Source organism: Mus caroli, unplaced genomic scaffold (genome assembly GCF_978045245.1).
Source record: "Mus caroli unplaced genomic scaffold, Mus_caroli_1 scaffold_18, whole genome shotgun sequence".
NCBI lineage: Eukaryota > Metazoa > Chordata > Mammalia > Rodentia > Muridae > Mus > Mus caroli.
The window spans coordinates 23,056,460-23,074,955 of NW_028227273.1; the positions used below are offsets into that span (position 1 = coordinate 23,056,460).

Below are 18,496 nucleotides of genomic sequence, written 5' to 3' on the forward strand. Positions count from 1 at the left end.
AGGAACCAAAGATGAGCCCTGGGTCCCAGAAGAGAAACTAACAAGGAACAGGGAGGGAGGGAGGACTTGGTGGTGGGGGAAGTCTGATGAATCGGGAGAAGAAGTACAGCATCTCCACCAGAGAGATGTTTTGCTGAGAACAGATCATCTCTTAAGTATCCTCTGCCTGACTTAAGGGCTGCATGGAGCAGGGACAGTTAGACGGGCCATCCTCAGGCTCCACTGCCCTTGCCCCCACACTACACCAGGAGTCTCCAGAATCATTTCTCAGAAAGAGGCACCCCCAGGATGTGGAGGTCACACTGCTAGCTGCGACAGGTCTAGAAGTGGATCTTTTCAGCTCTGATGGTTCACTCTAGACAGCCCCTTGATTTATAGTTAGAGGCAGGTCCAGGACCCTGAGAGTCTCATCAAAGTACTGCCCAACTGGCAACCCTCATCCTCCCTCCTCCCTGCCTCTGGGCACACACCTTGCCACCCATTCCTGTCCGAGGCCACCTTTCCAGCAGTTTTCCAGCAGCCCTGGACATCGCTGCATATACCTGGGGGGGGGGGATGTTAGCTCTACCCCAGTAGTCCAGAGTTCCCAGGCACGCTAAATCCACTCTAAGAAATGTCAAATTACTTCCATTATTAAATCCAAAACGCCATAAAAAAAAAAACAAATTGCATCTCGGCCGTTTATCTGGAAATTTCTTGAGTACCCATTGCTGGCACTCCTGCATACTTTAGCATAAGGAGTGACTCAAGATGGATTGCCATGTCTACCGACTGGTTATGCAGCAGCGTTTGATGAAAATTTGATGTTTTATTGGCTTTTATTCCATTAAGTGGAAGAGAAGTCATTTCGCTCTGAGGTCAGGCTGATGTTTAGGGAATTCATCTGTGCTGCAGTGGCCACGGAAGGTGTGAGTATTCTTCAGGCAGTAGCCTCTTCCCCCCAGGATTCCGGGATTTTGTGTTACAGACATCCCAGCATAATCCCCGAAACCTCCACATTCCCAGGAGCCTGTGGGGCCCACAAGTGAGTCTAATGTGATACTAATTCAGCCACCTATCCATCCTTAGCATGTGTGGCACACAATATTAGTGGCCAGCCTCCATATCCATGAAGCCTGTGATGGCGCTGTTCCCATTACACACCTGAGGACCACAGCGGCAGTCACTCAACGTGATGACGAACATAGCTATCAGATTCCAAGGTCCACGCCCTCTTCTACAGACAGTCAGGGGGCTCTACCTGGGGCTGCATACCAGAGATTTCTAGAAACAAGGAAAGGGACGTTAGATGAGAAGAATAATATGTATAAGATGAGGGAGACATGCCTTTCCCAAAGGTGAGCTGAGAAGGCAAAACCCACAGTGGGTTTTGTTTATTTGTTCTGTATTTATTTTCAATTCTTCTCATAATATTCCAGAACTGTAATGACAGAGAGACAGAGAGAGGCAGAGAGACAGACACAGACAGACAGACAGACAGACAGGGGCAGAGAGACAGAGATCTCAATGGCTCTTCACTCCTAAGTCCAATACTGATCATCCACAAGGCCTGTGCCATGACCTGGCTGTCCACCTAATCTGTGTATGCCCTCCAGCCTCACTTCCCAGGGTCTTGGCATCTCTTCTGGGCAACCACAGGATCCTAACTGGACCCTCTGGACTAAGCTGGACTCTTCTATGCAAAACCTTTAAGCCTTTCCCTACATACACTACACACACACACACACACACACACACACACACGCCTCCTTTCCTGTAGCCCATGCTACTCTTTCCTCTTGGAATGACCTGGATTTTCCTTGTCTCTGCTGAAACCCTCCCCATACTCTAAGCCCACCCAGAAGCCACCTCCTGCAGGCAGTCCTCCCTGGCTGCAGTTCTTCCCCCAGCTTCCCTTACCCTTTGTATCCAAGCCAGCCTTTGTGGCCCTTTCTTAACACTGCTCAAAGTGATTATTGTTTGTGTGCATATACTTCTGACTCCTCGGTTCGACCATAAGCTGTCCGAGAGGCAATCAGATCCTGCTGTAAGCACACAGGGTCTCTGACTCGGGCACAAACCTAATGAGGCGGTCTTTGTTCTTACAGGCAAACCAACTAATCCAGAAAGTCTGTGTCGGCGAGAACAATGTCATAGAAGAAGAGATCCGAGTGAACAGAAGCGTGCACGAGTGGGCAGGAGGAGGAGGAGGTGGGGGTGGAGCCACCTACGTGTTTAAGGTGCGGTCTTCTCCAAAGGATGAAGCAGTGGCTGGAGCCCATTGTGGTGTTACAGTCCCAGAACAAAGCTAGACAGCGACCCCTGAGATGGTCTATGTTGAGTTAACTGTAAGGACCCATAGCCCAGAGGGTGGTTGGGTTTTTCTGCCTGAGAAAGAGTACTGCATTTGCCTTTCAACTTAGGCCTGACAGGCTTTTTTAACATTATCAAGCCAGACCACAGATCACAAACGGGGTTTTGAGTTAGGTGTTCCCCCTGGAGACAATGATGCTAGGTTCTTATTCTTGAACTTGTGGGGATCCAAGAGACGACTGAAGAAGGGGGGAGAGCTGTTTCTAATCACCAGCAACAATATCTCCCAGGAGCTTCAGGGAAGGGGCTGTGGGAAAGATCCCCCAGGGTCCATCCCAGCTCATTTGTAACCTATTAAGAGATGCGTACCCTAGTGGGTTCGTATCACCAGTTGAACCGCAGCTGATACAAAAGCTAGTCAGAGGGGAGTTACTTATTATCAATTTGGGATGGGCAAACCACCACAGATGGGGAAGTCACCCCACTGGCCTGCAAGTTGTTAAATTGAAACATTTAAACTAGGGCAGAGGGTCTTCCTAACGGAATGCCTAGCTCAGTCTCTTCATCTCTGAATGTCTCCCCTGGGCAGATGAAAGATGGTGTGCCTGTACCCCTGATCATTGCAGCTGGTGGTGGTGGCAGGGCCTATGGGGCCAAGACAGAAACGTTCCACCCAGAGAGACTGGAGAGTAACTCCTCGGTTCTAGGGCTGAACGGCAATTCCGGAGCCGCAGGTAAAGCCCCACCCCCACCAGAAATTTCTCAGGGGCCCTGAGTGCTGGGAGCTGTTCTTATTGATGCCAATATGGGAGGGGCGCGGGGGGCATCCTGTTGCCTCTGAAGCTATCTTGCTGGCTTGAGGCTTGCTGAATAGCCCTGTGGAGGCCCGGGACCCCAACCCTCCAGTTTCTAGAGTGACAATGCCTGTATGCCTTGCCTGGGAAGGGGCAGAGGGGGATTCAATTCATATTTGTTTGCCACTGTGAACTGGACCCTTATTTTGTAAGCTTGGCTCCCAATTACTAACATCTAAATCACCTCTATCAGAGCCCTGCCCCTAACCTTTATGTCTCTCTAGTATACTGCACTCTCTGGGCTTGGGGGACCTCATTCAGAAGATTAATCACCTGGCAGGTTAACTCTTGCAGTCCCAGGAAAGCCACTCATGCTGACTCCGTTCCTTCTGCATAGGTTTCCAGGGCCCATTGAGGTCAACTCCTGGGGTCATTGGATTCGATGTCCCCTGGAATGTCATAGGGAGCAAGGAGGTGGATGGGGCACTGGTCTTGAGGCCTGGCAGGGGACAATCATTGTAATCAAGTGCTAGTGGCCATACACAGGGCTTAATTCTGTCTGTCTGTCAGTTCCCTTTCCAAGAGCACAAGGCATCCCCTGGAGTTCCTGAAGCAGGCTAAAGTGGCTACCACATCCACCAGGCGTCTCCACAAATCTGAAACAGGCTGAGCCTGGCACAAGGCAGCTGGCAGACAAGTGTTCTGCCTATGAGACTTAACTGGCCCCCACTTGGCACTTGAGGAGTGTTTTTGAGCTCAGTCCGGTGGCTCTAACGTCCACCCTCAACATTTTGATTGGAATCCTATGATCTCCAAGATACAGATGGGGGTGGGGGAGGGGCTCCGAGTGAGGTAAGGGCCTGAGTTTCACAGCCAGCAAACATTGAAACCCTTGGGACAAGATAGAGCCTGATCCTGCAAGAAACTAGTACAGTGACCTTTGCAGGGGCCCAGCAGTTGCCTGCAGAGACTTGTTAGAATAGAAACAGTTCGTGGAGTGCATGTTCACTTTCGGGAAGCGGTGGCCATACGCTAAGAAGTTCCGCCATCATTCTGCCTATTTCCAGTGTCCCCCACACCCTCAGTCTCTACTGAAGTGCACTGCCTACTCCTGAGCTAGAGAGCCCTGCCAGGAAGCAGGGAACCAGGCACACGACAGCTTTATAGGCACATATTGTGGGTTAAGAGGTGTCACTGGCTCTCTACTCCTAGCTCCGTCCCACTGGCTTGCTACTCCTAGCTCCATCGGGCTCCGGGCCCTGGACCATAGCTAGTAGGAATGGCCCTCAAAGACCACCACATCCTCTTTCCAACTTCTTCAGCACTGTTCTCCTTCCAATACCGCCAGCCCCTCAAGAGGCACGTCTCATTTCTCCTGCAGGTGGTGGAGGCGGCTGGAATGATAACACTTCCTTGCTCTGGGCCGGAAAGTCTTTGCTGGAGGGTGCCGCTGGAGGACATTCCTGCCCCCAGGCCATGAAGAAGTGGGGGTGGGAGACAAGAGGGGGTTTCGGAGGGGGTGGAGGGGGGTGCTCCTCAGGTGGAGGAGGCGGAGGATATATAGGTAAAGATGATTCGCGTTCTAGGTGTCACTATTTCCCCTCTTAGTCCTAGGCTCCTCCCTCCCTGTCACCTTCCCGCCCCCACTGACCTGCCCCCTCCCCAGTGTAGACTGTGATGTCACTGCACGCTCCCCTCCCCTCTGCCTGGCTTGGACCCGCCAGAGGTAGGGTGTTGGCTCCTGTGCCAGCATCCTGCCTCCAGGCTTGTGTAGCGACGGCATCAAGATCCTATATGATCCTTGATCGTTCCCACCACCCCCCTCACTCCCACATCCCTTTCAAAACTGAACATAAAAGCATTTGGCTTCCATGATGGTTCCATGAACCACCCACCACAAGGACCAGGCATCCCTGAAAACCAGACTCTTCTAGCCCCTACAGATCATTTGGGGTACCTGGCTAAACCAGCATAACTGAGTCTGGTCTAAGGTGTCATGTGTTCCTTGCTTTCAGTTTTCTCTCCAGCCCACCAGCTGCTTGAGAGCAGCACTGACCATGCGGGTGGGAATTACTCCCAAAGCCACTGTGGGCAGCATCAAACCCAGTCCTGCACCAATCAGCCTGCTCTTGATTCCCCCATTGCCTTGGGAAGAGTTTGCAGCTAAGAGACTGGCAGATGACACCCACCCCCCACCCTCCCCCAGATTAGGACACACTGCATGCCAGCACTGTGACGTCCTTTGTGTATGTGTCTTGCTTTGTTGCTGTGTGGGAAAATGCTTGTGCTAATCACACAAGCTTCCTTTCCAAGCTTTGGGTGGATGGGAGGACCCTGGGGGCAGGGGGAACCCCAAGATCACCCAGTCCCAGATGTAAAGAGGGACAGGAGCCTGAAGGCACAGTGGCTCATCTCCCCACAGGTCCCATCATGACCCCCAAGTGACCAAAGCAACTCTCTAAGACTCAAGGATACACCCTAACCTCAAGAGACTACAACCTTCTAGACTCTTGCTCACCTGCTACTTAGTAGTGAGACCTCAGCAGTGTGATAGAGACTCCCTGGATGATCTGACTCCAACCTGCAAGGGAAATTGGCCCACACATCCAGCATCTACAGGGTTAAACCAATGTATAGCCTCTGTGCCTGGAACCTCCCTTCCCTCATCACCTCCCTGTTCCACAAGCCCCCCAGTGACCCATAGCTTTGGCCATAACTGCATGCCTGTTGTGTGTGTGTGTGTGTGTTTGTTGAGACTTGGGCACCCACCTTTTGGGGTTCAACTCTTCTCTGGTTTGCCACAGGTGGCAACGCAGCATCAAACAATGACCCCGAAATGGATGGGGAAGATGGGGTTTCCTTCATCAGTCCATTGGGTATCCTGTACACCCCGGCCTTAAAAGGTACCCCCTCTACCAGGTGATGATACAAACTTAAGCCATTTCTTCCACCAACCTGGACATTGTATGGGGTCAGGATACCAAGGCATGGCCTATGGACCACCTGCAGATACAAGTCTTCCTCTAGGCTCACCTCCTCATAGTTTGCAGAAGTTGGGGAATGGGGCTGAATTTAGAGTATGAAGCACCAGGCAGGCAGGACCTAGAAAATGACACGAGAGTAGCTAGAACACCGTACCAGAGCCAGGGTCCTGAATACAGGTCTCTCACTTACACACAGACAAACACATACTCCCCCAAATATGCTTCCCCAAACAGAAATGTGCTCTCAGTGGCCGAGGTGACCTGGAACAGGGACCCCAAGAATCCACAGCAAGCAGCTAGAGTTCAAAGGCAGGGGGTGGGAGGGACCTGAAGGTACAGGGTGACTGATCTTCTTGTTCAGCCTGAGACTGACCCTCCCTCCTTGTCACCAGTGATGGAGGGCCATGGGGAAGTGAATATCAAGCATTATCTAAACTGCAGTCACTGCGAGGTAGACGAATGTCACATGGACCCCGAGAGCCACAAAGTCATCTGCTTCTGTGATCATGGGACCGTGCTGGCTGATGATGGTGTCTCCTGCATTGGTAAGGGACAACACTGGGGGAGGAGAAGAGGTCCAAAACTTGAGCCAACCAAACAAGCCCAGTTGTTAAGTATCTTGTCTGTCTCTTGTTCATATTCTGGCAACTGGGAAAGGAGACCTTGTATGAAAGATAACACACCTGAAGTGGCCTCAGAATTGCCTACCCCCTTTCCAAAGCCATGTAGCAAAACCTGTGGCATCTCTACCAAGGGGCCAGACATCCCATGTCCACTCGAGTACCTACCAATGGGGGTCTTAGCACTCCTAAGACACCCCTGGGTTGAGGAATTTCAGATCCAGGCCCTGTGCCTTTGAACTTCCTGTGTATGGTTCCTGACTGGACACAGCCTTTAGCACACACATTTGATGAGAATGCTTTTGTTTTTGAGTCTGCTACATATTCAATAGCTGTTTGTTTTGACCACACAGATAGAGCTCTAAGCCTGCTTCCAGCCTAGAGTCCCTCTTCTGAACATGTTCCAAATCCCCCTTGAGAGAAAAAAAATATATATAGTAAAGAAACAAGGAATGGGAAGACAAGGGACAAGGGTAGGGAAGGGGTGGAGGGGAAGAAGAGAAGAAAGGAAAGGAAAGAGGAAAGGATGGGGGAGGGGAAGGAAGGGATAAGAAAGAAAAAGGAAGAAGAGATGAAGGGGAAGGGGAGAGGAGGGGAGGGAGAAGGGAAAGAGTAGAGACAGGGGTAGGGAAGGAAAAGGAAGGGAAGGGGAGAGGAGGGAAGGGAAGAGAAGGGGAGGGAAATGAAGGGAGAGAAGAAGGAAGGGGAGGGGAGGGGAAGAGAGGGGAAGAGAGGGGAGGGGAGGGGAGGGGAGGGGAGGGGAGGGGAGGGGAAGGGAGGGGAGGGGAGGGGAAGGGAGGGGAGGGGAGGGGAAGGGAGGGGAAGAGAGGGGAGGGAAGGGATAGTTTTGTGAACAGAGCAAACAGTCTGTCCAGGATGGGACTCACAGGGCCTTCTCCTGTTCTAAGGCCATAAGAAGTAATTCCAAGTCTGAGGGTGTCACTAAGGGACTGTAATTCTGGGTCCTCCTGAGTTTGGAATCAGTCCCCTAAGGTCCCCAAGTCTCTTCCCTGTCCACTCCTGTTTCCCATCCTGTCCGCATCCCATCCTCGTGCAGCTGATTTGGGGGACCAAGACCCAAGATTGATATTCATCCCTATTGAATTTTCCCTCTACCCCAAAGCTACTTCTGGGAGCCTGTGAGACCAGGATGAGCCTGCTTAGGGCCCATGGTCCCCTGAAAAAGGGCGGTGTGACAAGATCTCCAGAGACTGGAAACAGCGGGTGGCTTTTTCCAGCTGGGGAGGGTATTTCTGACTTGGGACCTGCTCAGAGAGGAGAATCAACATGGTGGTCAGTACCCCATCCGGACCTGTCTTCCAGTGTCGCCCACCCCGGAGCCCCACCTGCCGCTCTCATTGATCCTCTCCGTCGTGACCTCTGCCCTGGTGGCTGCCCTTGTTCTGGCATTCTCCGGCATCATGATTGGTGAGTGTGGCAGAGCAGCAGGGCTTCTGAAGGGGCAAAGCAAGCCCCACAGGAATAGGGTCTCAGGGTGTACACGGACGCCAAGGTATCACCCTGCCCTGATATGTCCCAGACTTGGCTACTAGGCCCAGTGAAAACAGAACCATCAACCCTCTACCCACCAGAGAATCTGCAGTTTCAGAGAGGAGTCTCTGATACTGACCTTTGATTCTGTGTGGCCCCCTGGCTGCTCACAGGGCAGACATGGTTACCCTTCAGTGCCCAACACAATGGAAAATACTCTTCCTATACCCCCATATTCACTGTCAGCTCCTCAGCACTTGAGGAGCTGGTCATGGCTGGGGCCATTCCCTGTGTATATGTGACTCAAGCCATACTAGCCAGGAACACTCCCACTCAACCAGAGGTTTAAAACTGGTTTCTGAGCCCCTTTCATCTGACCAAGGTGAGCCCATCTCAGGGCACAGAGGCTCAATATGGACCATGGTGGCTATTAGATGCTCTGATAGATAAGCAGAGATGGGAAGCCAGGCAGAGGGAATGTCCCAGAAGCATGCAGGAAGACTCGTTCATAGGAGACCTGAGATACCTCTGATGGCCATTCTGGGTCCGAAAGTGACCCCAATAACCTCACTAAAACATCCTTCTGCTGTGTGGCCTCCAGGATGTCCCTAACTAACCCTCCCCCATTGTTCCTTCATGTCTAATGGATCTCAGCCATCTCCCTGATAAAATCCTGGCATGTCTATCTGTAAGGCCAGTTTTAATTTTCAATTTGACCCAGTCTGGAATCACCTGAGAAGATCACCTCAGTGACAAGTTGTCTAGTTTAGGTGACCTGTAGACATGTCTGTGAAGGGTTTTCTTTATTGGGTTAACTGACATGAGATGACCCACCCCAAAAGTGGCAACACCATCCCCTTACCCCCAGGGTTTGGTTACTGGACTGTATTTTAAAAGGAGAACATGAGCTGAGTCCAGGTATGCCTTTCTCTGCTCTTGACTAGATATGACCAAACCTCTTCAGGTTCTCGCTGCCTTGACATCCCCCACCATGACGGACTTATACCCTGGATCTGTGAACCAAAGGAAACCCTTTGGCTCCCCTAAACCGCTCGTGTCAGGCTCTCTTATCACAGCAACAGAAACGAAGCCCCATCCCTGTCTGACACAGTAAAACATATATATATATACCAGTTAGGTGATTTAAGTTTCACACTGGTTTCCCATGGTGAAGGAATACTTTAATAAGCTTAATCAGTTTGTGAGTGTTGTTAACGGTGATAGCGAAGTTTAAAGTCCAAGGTCTGGAGGGAGTGGCCTCTGCTGAGCTTCTGCTGAGCTTCGCCTGGCCCAGGACCCCCTCACAGCGGACACCTATCTGTCTGCAGTGTACCGTCGGAAGCACCAGGAGTTGCAGGCTATGCAGATGGAGCTGCAGAGCCCCGAGTATAAGCTGAGCAAGCTGCGGACCTCGACCATCATGACCGACTACAACCCCAACTACTGCTTCGCTGGCAAGACTTCATCCATCAGTGACCTAAAGGAAGTGCCGCGGAAAAACATCACTCTCATCCGGTGAGCTTCCTGCTACTGCCCCAGGGCTGGATGGTTTCTCTGTGTGCCATGGCCTCCTCTAGCCATAAGGAGCCTGAACAGCCATCCTTGGGTACACCCCTGGCCTCTCGGGGAGACAAGGTTTAATGTTCAGAGGCTCGTGGGAATGTTTGCTTATTTCAACACCCTGTGTGTTCATGCAATTTATGAAATGAAAAGTATATATCAAGTTCTAAAAGTCCATCATGCACACCATTCAGAAGATGCCTGGCCCCAACTCTGTTCTCTGAGCATCCAAAGCAACCACGATCTCCTCTATCACCCACTACAACACCCCACAGCAAGGATCTGTCAATCATCTGCCCCTGTCCCCAGAAGTATCACCCTCTTTTAGACACAAGTCATCTCTTATCTTTGTCCCTACCAGATACCAAGGACTCACTAAATCTTCACTGAGTGAATAAACTTTTAACTATCTTCAGGAATCCCTGGTTGGACCGTATTTGATATTTATGTGTGCTGTAACACTATACCACAGAATAGGTAGTTACAAAGAAAAGAGGTCCGCATGGTCTCAGAGTTAGGATCCAAGGTCTAAGACTATATTTGGTAATGACCTTCTTGCTAGCAAAGACAGATCCGGGCATCAGAAGCCACCAGGACCCGCCCATGGGATGCTCCACCCTAATGGCCTTGCTTCATCTGAATCACTTCCTGTCACAACACTCGTTTGCCACACTCTTAACATCTCAGAGTCGGGATTGCTTGTCAGCATGCGAACCTCAAACCTTAGCAGACCCGTTCTCATCAGAGTTCAGATAAAATAAATAAATAAATAAAGGAGGCCCACTCACAGAGCAAACAGGAGATTCTCTAACATTCTCAGTCGCTATACAAACACATTTAAGGGCCGGCCCCATGCTCAGCAATAGGTGGCCCACACAAGTGAGCTCAGGGGTGTTGTTGCAGGTTTTCTAACTCATAATACTGGGCTGCTGCTGCTGCTGCTGCTGCTTTCTCCTCTCCCTCCTCCTCCTCCTTCCTCTTCTTCCTCCTCCTCCTTTTCCTCTTCCCCCTCTCCCTCCACTTTCTCCTCCTCTTCCCCCTCTCCCTCCACTTTCTCCTCCTCTTCCTCTTCCTCCTCTTCCTCTTCCTCCTCTTCTTCCTCCTCCTCTTCCTCCTCCTCTTCCTCTTCCTCCTCTTCCTCTTCCTCCTCTTCTTCCTCATCCTCTTCCTCCTCCTCCTCTTCCTCCTCCTCTTCCTCCTCCTCCTCTTCTTCCTCCTCCTCCTCCTCATCTTCATCCTCCTCTTCCTCCTCCTCCTCTTCCTCCTCCTCCTCTTCCTCTTCCTCCTCTTCTTCCTCCTCCTCCTCCTCATCTTCATCCTCCTCCTCCTCCTCTTCCTCCTCCTCCTCTTCCTCTTCCTCCTCCTCCTCTTCCTCCTCTTCCTTCTCTTGTTACCTTACAGGTCTTTTGCTTGTGTATTGTGGTTTCTAGTTTTGTGTTTTTATGGGATTTCTGTATATATGAATGTGTGTGTCTCTGAGTGTATATGTGTTTCTTTTGGTATTTTTTTTTCTGTTTGTTTTGTCCTATTCCGGCTGGTTTGTTTGTTTTTTTATCTTCTTCTTATTATTTTTTTTTTTAGATTCTTGTTTGGTTTTTTATGAGAGAGAGAGAAATAAAAGGTGTGGATTCAGGTGGGTGGGTGGACGGTGGGAGTGATTGGGAGGAGTTGGGGGAGGGAAAACCATAATCAGAATAAATTTGTATGAAAATATATTCATTTTCAGATTAAAAAATAAAATACGGTAATTTTTTTAAAAGAAAAGAAGAGAAATGGATGCCCAGGGCAATATAGTGCAGCCAAGCTGAAGGTGTAACTCCTGAGTGGTCACCCTTCCTCTTGTGTGTGTACACTGAAGGTGACACTGATCTCCAGGTCCCCAGCTGCCTGTGGCTCACTTAACTATGACTTATCTTGTCTTCTTGGTACAGGGGCCTAGGCCATGGCGCATTTGGGGAGGTGTATGAAGGCCAGGTGTCTGGAATGCCCAATGACCCAAGCCCTCTACAAGTGGCTGTAAAGGTGAGGGGTGGCTCCACCTTCCGCCTAGCCTTAGCCTGAGGTCCCTGTAGGCTACAGCACACAGCTCACAGCCACCTTCTCCTCCCACCCTCCCTTCCAGACGCTGCCGGAAGTGTGTTCAGAACAAGATGAGCTGGACTTTCTCATGGAAGCTCTGATCATCAGGTAAAGGCAGAGGCCCAGCCTCTCCCCTGACTCCTCAAAGCGTATGAAGATCTGACGGATAGGTCTCTCTAGAGAAAACAGGATGTGTTAGTGCCAGCATTCCCCCACCCACACCACAAGTGCAAAGGCCCCTGAAGTGGAACAGTCCACATTGATTATCTTAGGGAGTATCTGAGTGACTCTCTGCCTCCAGCCAGCTCCCCAGTGCCAGCCATTGGTTCCCAATCCTCACTTAGGAAAGCAAGCTCCCTTCTGACATTAGATGATCTATCCTACCCCATCCCCCTTAAGTGACTCTTCCAGACCTGAGGTCCTGGACATAGAGAAAGGGAACCAATGAAAGATAACAGGCTACCGTATCCCGCATCTACAATGACAAAGGCTGCACCCTAACAGGCCTTAATTGAAACCGGAAACCTCCTGAGGGCAGCTACTCAGGTCTCCTGAAGGAGGAGGCAGACAGATGTCCTTGTGACCTGAAGGGAGCTCAGAGCTGTCACTGGCACTGTTACCTCCAAGCATCCTGACCTGGAGAAGTGGCCTAGAGTGGTCCAGGTTGACCAAAGCTGTTTGAGTGATACTTTTATAGGCTCTAGAACATGAGGAAGATTCACAGCCAGGACAGCACTTTGCTTTAAAAAAAAAAAAAAAAACAATATTTATTTTCTGGTTATATATGTAATGTAAGAGTATTAAATAAAGCCTAAAAAATATAAGATTACATACAAGGAGAGCTTAATTACGTAATATTCCTACTAGGTAGTAATAAACAGATATATTTCAGCATATAATCACCAGTCTCAACTCAATGCGTGCATGCACGTGTGGTGTGTGTGTGTGTGTGTGTGTGTGTGTCCATCTGAGGTTTCCTAGCCCTATTGTTCTGCATATCCTAAAATGACAATATAATTCAAGTCTCAGGACCATGGGTCCTAATTAGTCCTGGCCCATGTGGAGTCAGCAGGAGATTTCAGAGACCAGAGGGGCCATCTCTCCTCCTGATGTTCTTTCACAGCCTGTCACCATGCAGGTCACACGCTGTCCCTTTCAGAAGCCAGTCCTTCAACTTCTGCCTGAGACCTTCCTTAGAGAACTTGGGTATAAATTTATACAGCAGTGCTCACACATGCAAACACTAAAAACATATGCACACACATAAATATATGCACACATGCACACATATGCATACACACAAACGCATGCATACACGCACAAACACATGGACATATATAAATATATACACACACATATACATCATGCACACACGCTCACCCGTGCAAAGTACATGTGACTCCAACAGAATCCTTTCCCGCTAATTCAACTCCTGCCAAGCCTGCCCAGTCTATGCATCGCCCCAGGAAGGTTGACCTCAGGTTCAGCCAGAGACCCCTCCCTCCACCCATATCTACAGAATATAGCTTCACAGCATGATTGCTGAAGCCATGACTCTGTGCCGTGCTTCTCTTGATGGTCCCAGGCCAGGCTCAGTTAAATTTGATTACGCCCTCTGCCCTGTAGCAAATTCAACCACCAGAATATTGTTCGCTGCATCGGGGTGAGTCTACAAGCCCTGCCCCGCTTCATCCTGCTGGAGCTCATGGCTGGCGGAGACCTCAAGTCCTTCCTCAGGGAGACACGCCCTCGCCCGGTGAGTGAGAGCCAGTTTTCTCTCCAGGGCTCATGTCAGTGGGAGCAGGTTGCAAGGGAGGTAACGTGCTTGGTGGATTCCTGGGAGTCGGTCCCGTGGGCTCCTGGGAGTCAACCTGTGGTCTGGTCATGAAGAGATGGGTCAGGAAATCGAACGGACAGAGTGGATGGTGGAGGAGCACCTAAGGAGACAAGCCCTACACAATTGATCCAATAATCTGATTTCATGACCTGATGACTCTGGAGGGACTTTGCATGCCGTCCGTGGCACTAACCAGCTCTCTATCCACAGATTCCAAACCCACTGATCTCTTCCCCAAAACAAATATAATACACACAGTACCCTGACTGTGTCGTTTTCTGTATTATATATTATACAGAAATTATTGTACAGTATTATTATAAATTGCAGTATTGTTATACTGTATTATTAGAAATAATAATTATTAATTATTGATAACAATTAATAATTAATTATTATTAATGAATAATAACATGCTGGAATATTTAGCATGTACACCTGTGGTGTCATGTATGAGGGACAGAACTTGTGAAGAACTCGAAAGAGGCATGGCTCTGGAGTTCTTGAGGCTAAAGGAGAGAATATGCAGAGGAGAGAGAACTCCTTATAAGGGATGTCCGAGAACTTGTCACTTGGGAAGTCCAAGGACATTGGGGCAGGAGGCGGAGGCCTGAGGAATGGGGTTTCTCTGCCTCCTAAATTTGAAGAAGGATAAGATTTGACCGCTGTCCCAGAGAACGAGGCACAGCAGCCAGGAGAAGCAGATCTTTGGTGCCTCCACTGCCCCCTGCCCCTACAGTACCACCCTGGGCAAGGTCAGAGTGGGGGACTGCAGCCCATTCTGATCTCAACACCTGAGATCAGAACCATCTGAGGGTTGCTCTTGAGAGAATCCCCTTCTTCAGAATTAAGATCCCATCCATCGAATCTAATCTTGGTGCCACCTTTCCTTTGGGTGGCTCTTCTTGTTAACCACACACCCACATGTCCATGAAACCACAGCCAGGCTGCACTGCAGTCACCCTAGTCACTGGCCCACCTCCACCCATCCAAGGTAAACTGTCTTTCCTGCCATGCTGACCTAGGGAACAGCTTCACAGATTGGTGCACCGCCCTCCAGAGCCCTCTCCCCCACATTGCTGAAGTGTTTGAGCAACAGATTTGTGGGGAGTTGAAGGGTTTGTTGGGGTTCCTCCACGTCCTCAGCATCACAAAGGCAACTTAACTCAGAGTGGTGGGTTGACTATGAGAAAGCAGTGTGACTTTTAGTGTGCAGGGCTAATACCAGTAACTCTTTACAGCATATGCAGAGAGATGGAACCCAGGGACTTGGGATGGAAGAACAAGGGCTCTGGAGTGTGAGCGGGTATAGCCAGGCCTCTAAGTCTGGAGTTTGCTGGACTCCAGGCCTGAATCCCTCTAGATCGGTGGTTCTCAACCTTCCTAATCCTGCAACCCCTTTAGTCCCGATCCTCATGTGGTGGATCCCCCAACCATAAAATTATTTTCATTGAAACTTCATAACTGTAACTTTGCTCCTGTTATAAATAACAATGTAAATATGTGATAGACAACCCCTGTGAGAGGGCCATTCAACCCTCAGGTTGAGATTCAGTCAATGTTCTAGTTCCTCTCGTTTCCTTGGTGATTTCCGTATCCAGGTCCCGGAGACCTCAAAGTTTATTTGGGAACATTGGTAAAATAAACAGAGGACAAAACCACAACCACATGACTATGACACTGGATGGTAGCACACGACTAAACAATTTAGGCATTTAGATCAGGATGAAGGGGGTCACCTTCATGACGCGGTCATGAGGCCAAGTGTCCACAGATGGCGTAGCGTTTGCTCTTACACGGAAGAGGTTTCGTGGAGAACAAACAGCTTGATGTTGCTTTGACTTGCCCAGCTTTCCACGAGGTTGTCTTTTTAATTCACTTTAGGCCAAGATCTTAAAGAAAATTAATGTTTAAAAACACTTTTAATGATTTAACTTATTTAATTTCTTTTATGTGCCTGGGTGTTATGCCTGCACATATATCTGTGCACCATGCATGTGCAGTTCCTGCAGAAGAGAGGGCATCAAGTGCATTGGAACTAGAGTGACATATCATTGTGAGCTGCTATAGAAATGCAGAGACTCAAACCCATGTCCTCTAGAAGAGCAGCCAGTGCTCTCAACTACTGGACCATCTCTCCAGCCCTGTGTTTAAAGGCATTTTAAAAGTCAGAGAGATGGCTCAATAGTTAAAACACTTGTGGTTAAAGTACTTGCCACACAAGGGCTGGAGTTTGCATCCCCATATCATCTCATGGAACCTTCCTGAAATTCCAACGACAGAAGATTGAGATGGAATTTCTAGAGCTAACAAGTGGATGTCAAGACTAGCCATATCGATGAGTTCTGGGTGAAACTGAGAAACCCTGCCTCAATGAGAGACTAGCCATATCGATGAGCTCTGGGTGCAACTGAGAACCCTGCCTCAGTGACTAAAATGAAAGCAAGTGATTCCTGACTTCAATCTGGGTCCTCTAATATACACATATGCACAACCACCTGCATGCATACACACACATACACACACACGGAAATACAATAAATAAGTACACAGACCACTACAAGACATTACAATAGAAGATTTCAAAAACATCATTCTCCATTGGTTTTCTCCCAGGTTTGCTTATCGGGCTGTAGCATGCACATGAATTATGGGATTAAAATATATAAAATGCATTAAAGAGCAAGAATTGTCTGTCCTGCTGGATTCCTGTGGCCCAGCCATCCCCAACCCCAGCTGTCCTTTCTACTCACCTGGGGCCTGTTCATAAAGAGGGATGCCTTGACCGTGTCTGGGGAAAAGCAAATGATTTTTAAAGGGTTGAGACCCCTGGTAGAGCAGCGTGAGTGGCCTCAGCCTCCTCACAGACAGAAGCAATTTCCCATCTTCCTGTCTTCCCTCATCAGCGGGCCTCTTGTCTTCCCACAGAACCAACCCACCTCCCTGGCCATGTTGGATCTTCTGCATGTGGCTCGGGACATTGCCTGTGGCTGTCAGTACCTAGAGGAGAATCACTTTATCCACCGGTGAGTCCATGGCCTTCATCTCCCCAGAGCTTTCTGAGTGCTTCCCTGTTGGTCCTGAGAGCAGCTCTGTCCCTTTTAGATTAGATCCGGTCTCTCTCCAGAACTGTTTGGGTAAGCCATCTTTGAGGGGCAACCTGTCTTCCAAGGCATCTCCCGTCCCTGTGTAAAGTGGGTTTCTAAAGCCTCCACACTTCCCCACAGGGGTGAGCTGGAGGCTGGTGAGCGACTTTAGCCCTCTTATGGTCCACCCGCCTGTACATTCAAACCTTGGATCACCTTGAGCTTCTCCTACCTAGAAACTGAGCTCTTCAAAGGAGTCTTTCTTTCCTCAATTCATCCATGATTCCTAGCATATTGTTGGACACTAAGTACTAGCTCAGTAAGTTAATTTTTTTTTTCTGAAGTACTTCGAAGTGAAGCCTAGTGATAGTTTCCTTTAGCTCGGTGACATTTCCTCTGCCCTGGGTTTAAATGCTCTATGGGCTGCAGCATGTCACACTCAATGCCCAGCATCACTCTGATTCATGTGTGACTGTTGACCACAGCTGATCTGAGATCTAAAAAGTCAAGTATATTATCGGGGGTCTTTGCAAAGCTCTTCTTAATAGTTTGCTTCTAGTTCAGTCAATGATAGTCCGACAAACTCACGAGTATTTATTAACCTGTGTCTTCAAACTATTTAAGGCTTGCTTGTGGCCATTAGCTCACATAGGCACAGAGTAGAAAAGAGGATTCCCTGTATGCATTTAAAAGCCACATGTGTAAGGGTATACAAGCCAGACTTCCTCCCTGATAGAGAGGAAGGCAGGAAGTTAGGAAGTAGATTCTCCCAGTTCTCAGAGTCACTCTGACACTAGACAGTATCCTCTCTTGAACCACCTCCTACCTCACTGCCCAGCCATTGCTTTGGTCCTCAGTCCTTCCCCTTGGTTCTACCCTTTTCCCACTTGCAAGCCATTCTGATCAGTAGAAATAACAGACACAAAGGGGCAGCCAGGACCAGTCCTCTGTGCCTTCATCCAAAGCCACCTAGTCCACTGCCCTTTTTACTGTGCCCAAAACATTCCATAAACATCAACTCTGGGCTGTACCATCTCTCAGTTGAGGCACATTAGTGCTCCTTTGGAAATCAGCCTCCTTTGGAGTCCCCCTTCCCATATCTTTAAGTCTAGATTCATCTGTTTTCAATTTGTACGCCACCTTGATGACTTCATGTCTGCCTTTGCTTCTCATGGAGATGGCTGTGTTGCTGGCGCTCCAGCCAAGGGATGGATCATTTCACTCACTGACAATCTGAAATCAGCTTCCTTATGGTGATGCCCCATGTTCTGTAACAGATAACAAGATCGCATTCTCCCAAGACTCCTACCTCCAGATCTAGAAATGGTTTGTGGAGATCAGAATGAGAATATCTTAGTAACAGTTTGCTGTTCCTTTTTATGTGTATGTGTGTGTGTAAGTATATGGGGGTGGTGAGAGTACATTCATGTTCATGTGGATTATGTATGTGTGTATATATATGTAGACTGCCGGGGCGGTGTATGCAAATGCATGGGGAGGTCAGAGGTTGGCATCAAATGCCTTCTCCCATCACTCTCCATCTTATTATATAAGAAACAGTCCTTCCCTTATGCCAGAGCATATCACTTCAGCTAGGCTGTCCCACAAGGAATTTCAGAGACCAACCTGTGTCTGCCTTCCCAGTGCAAGGGTAATACCAGGAAGCATTTGTTGAACCCCAAAGACCAAGGAGGCGCTGCTCCAATGCAATCACACTAGGGTTCTGTATTCACAAGCTCAAGCTTGGACTTAA

General features: G+C 49.2%; 1 protein-coding gene across 1 annotated transcript in view; it reads left to right on the forward strand.

The window, feature by feature from the left end:
* Positions 1-18,496, forward strand: part of Alk (ALK receptor tyrosine kinase) — a 735,816-nt gene that overhangs the window by 697,783 nt on the left and 19,537 nt on the right. Inside the window, exons 14-24 of the mRNA XM_021185679.3 lie at positions 2,088-2,219; positions 2,882-3,026; positions 4,468-4,650; positions 5,891-5,989; positions 6,463-6,615; positions 8,014-8,118; positions 9,510-9,696; positions 11,673-11,763; positions 11,864-11,928; positions 13,447-13,576; positions 16,586-16,683. Of these exons, the coding sequence (XP_021041338.1) occupies positions 2,088-2,219; positions 2,882-3,026; positions 4,468-4,650; positions 5,891-5,989; positions 6,463-6,615; positions 8,014-8,118; positions 9,510-9,696; positions 11,673-11,763; positions 11,864-11,928; positions 13,447-13,576; positions 16,586-16,683 (1,388 nt within the window). The remainder of the gene's footprint in view (positions 1-2,087; positions 2,220-2,881; positions 3,027-4,467; positions 4,651-5,890; positions 5,990-6,462; positions 6,616-8,013; positions 8,119-9,509; positions 9,697-11,672; positions 11,764-11,863; positions 11,929-13,446; positions 13,577-16,585; positions 16,684-18,496) is intronic.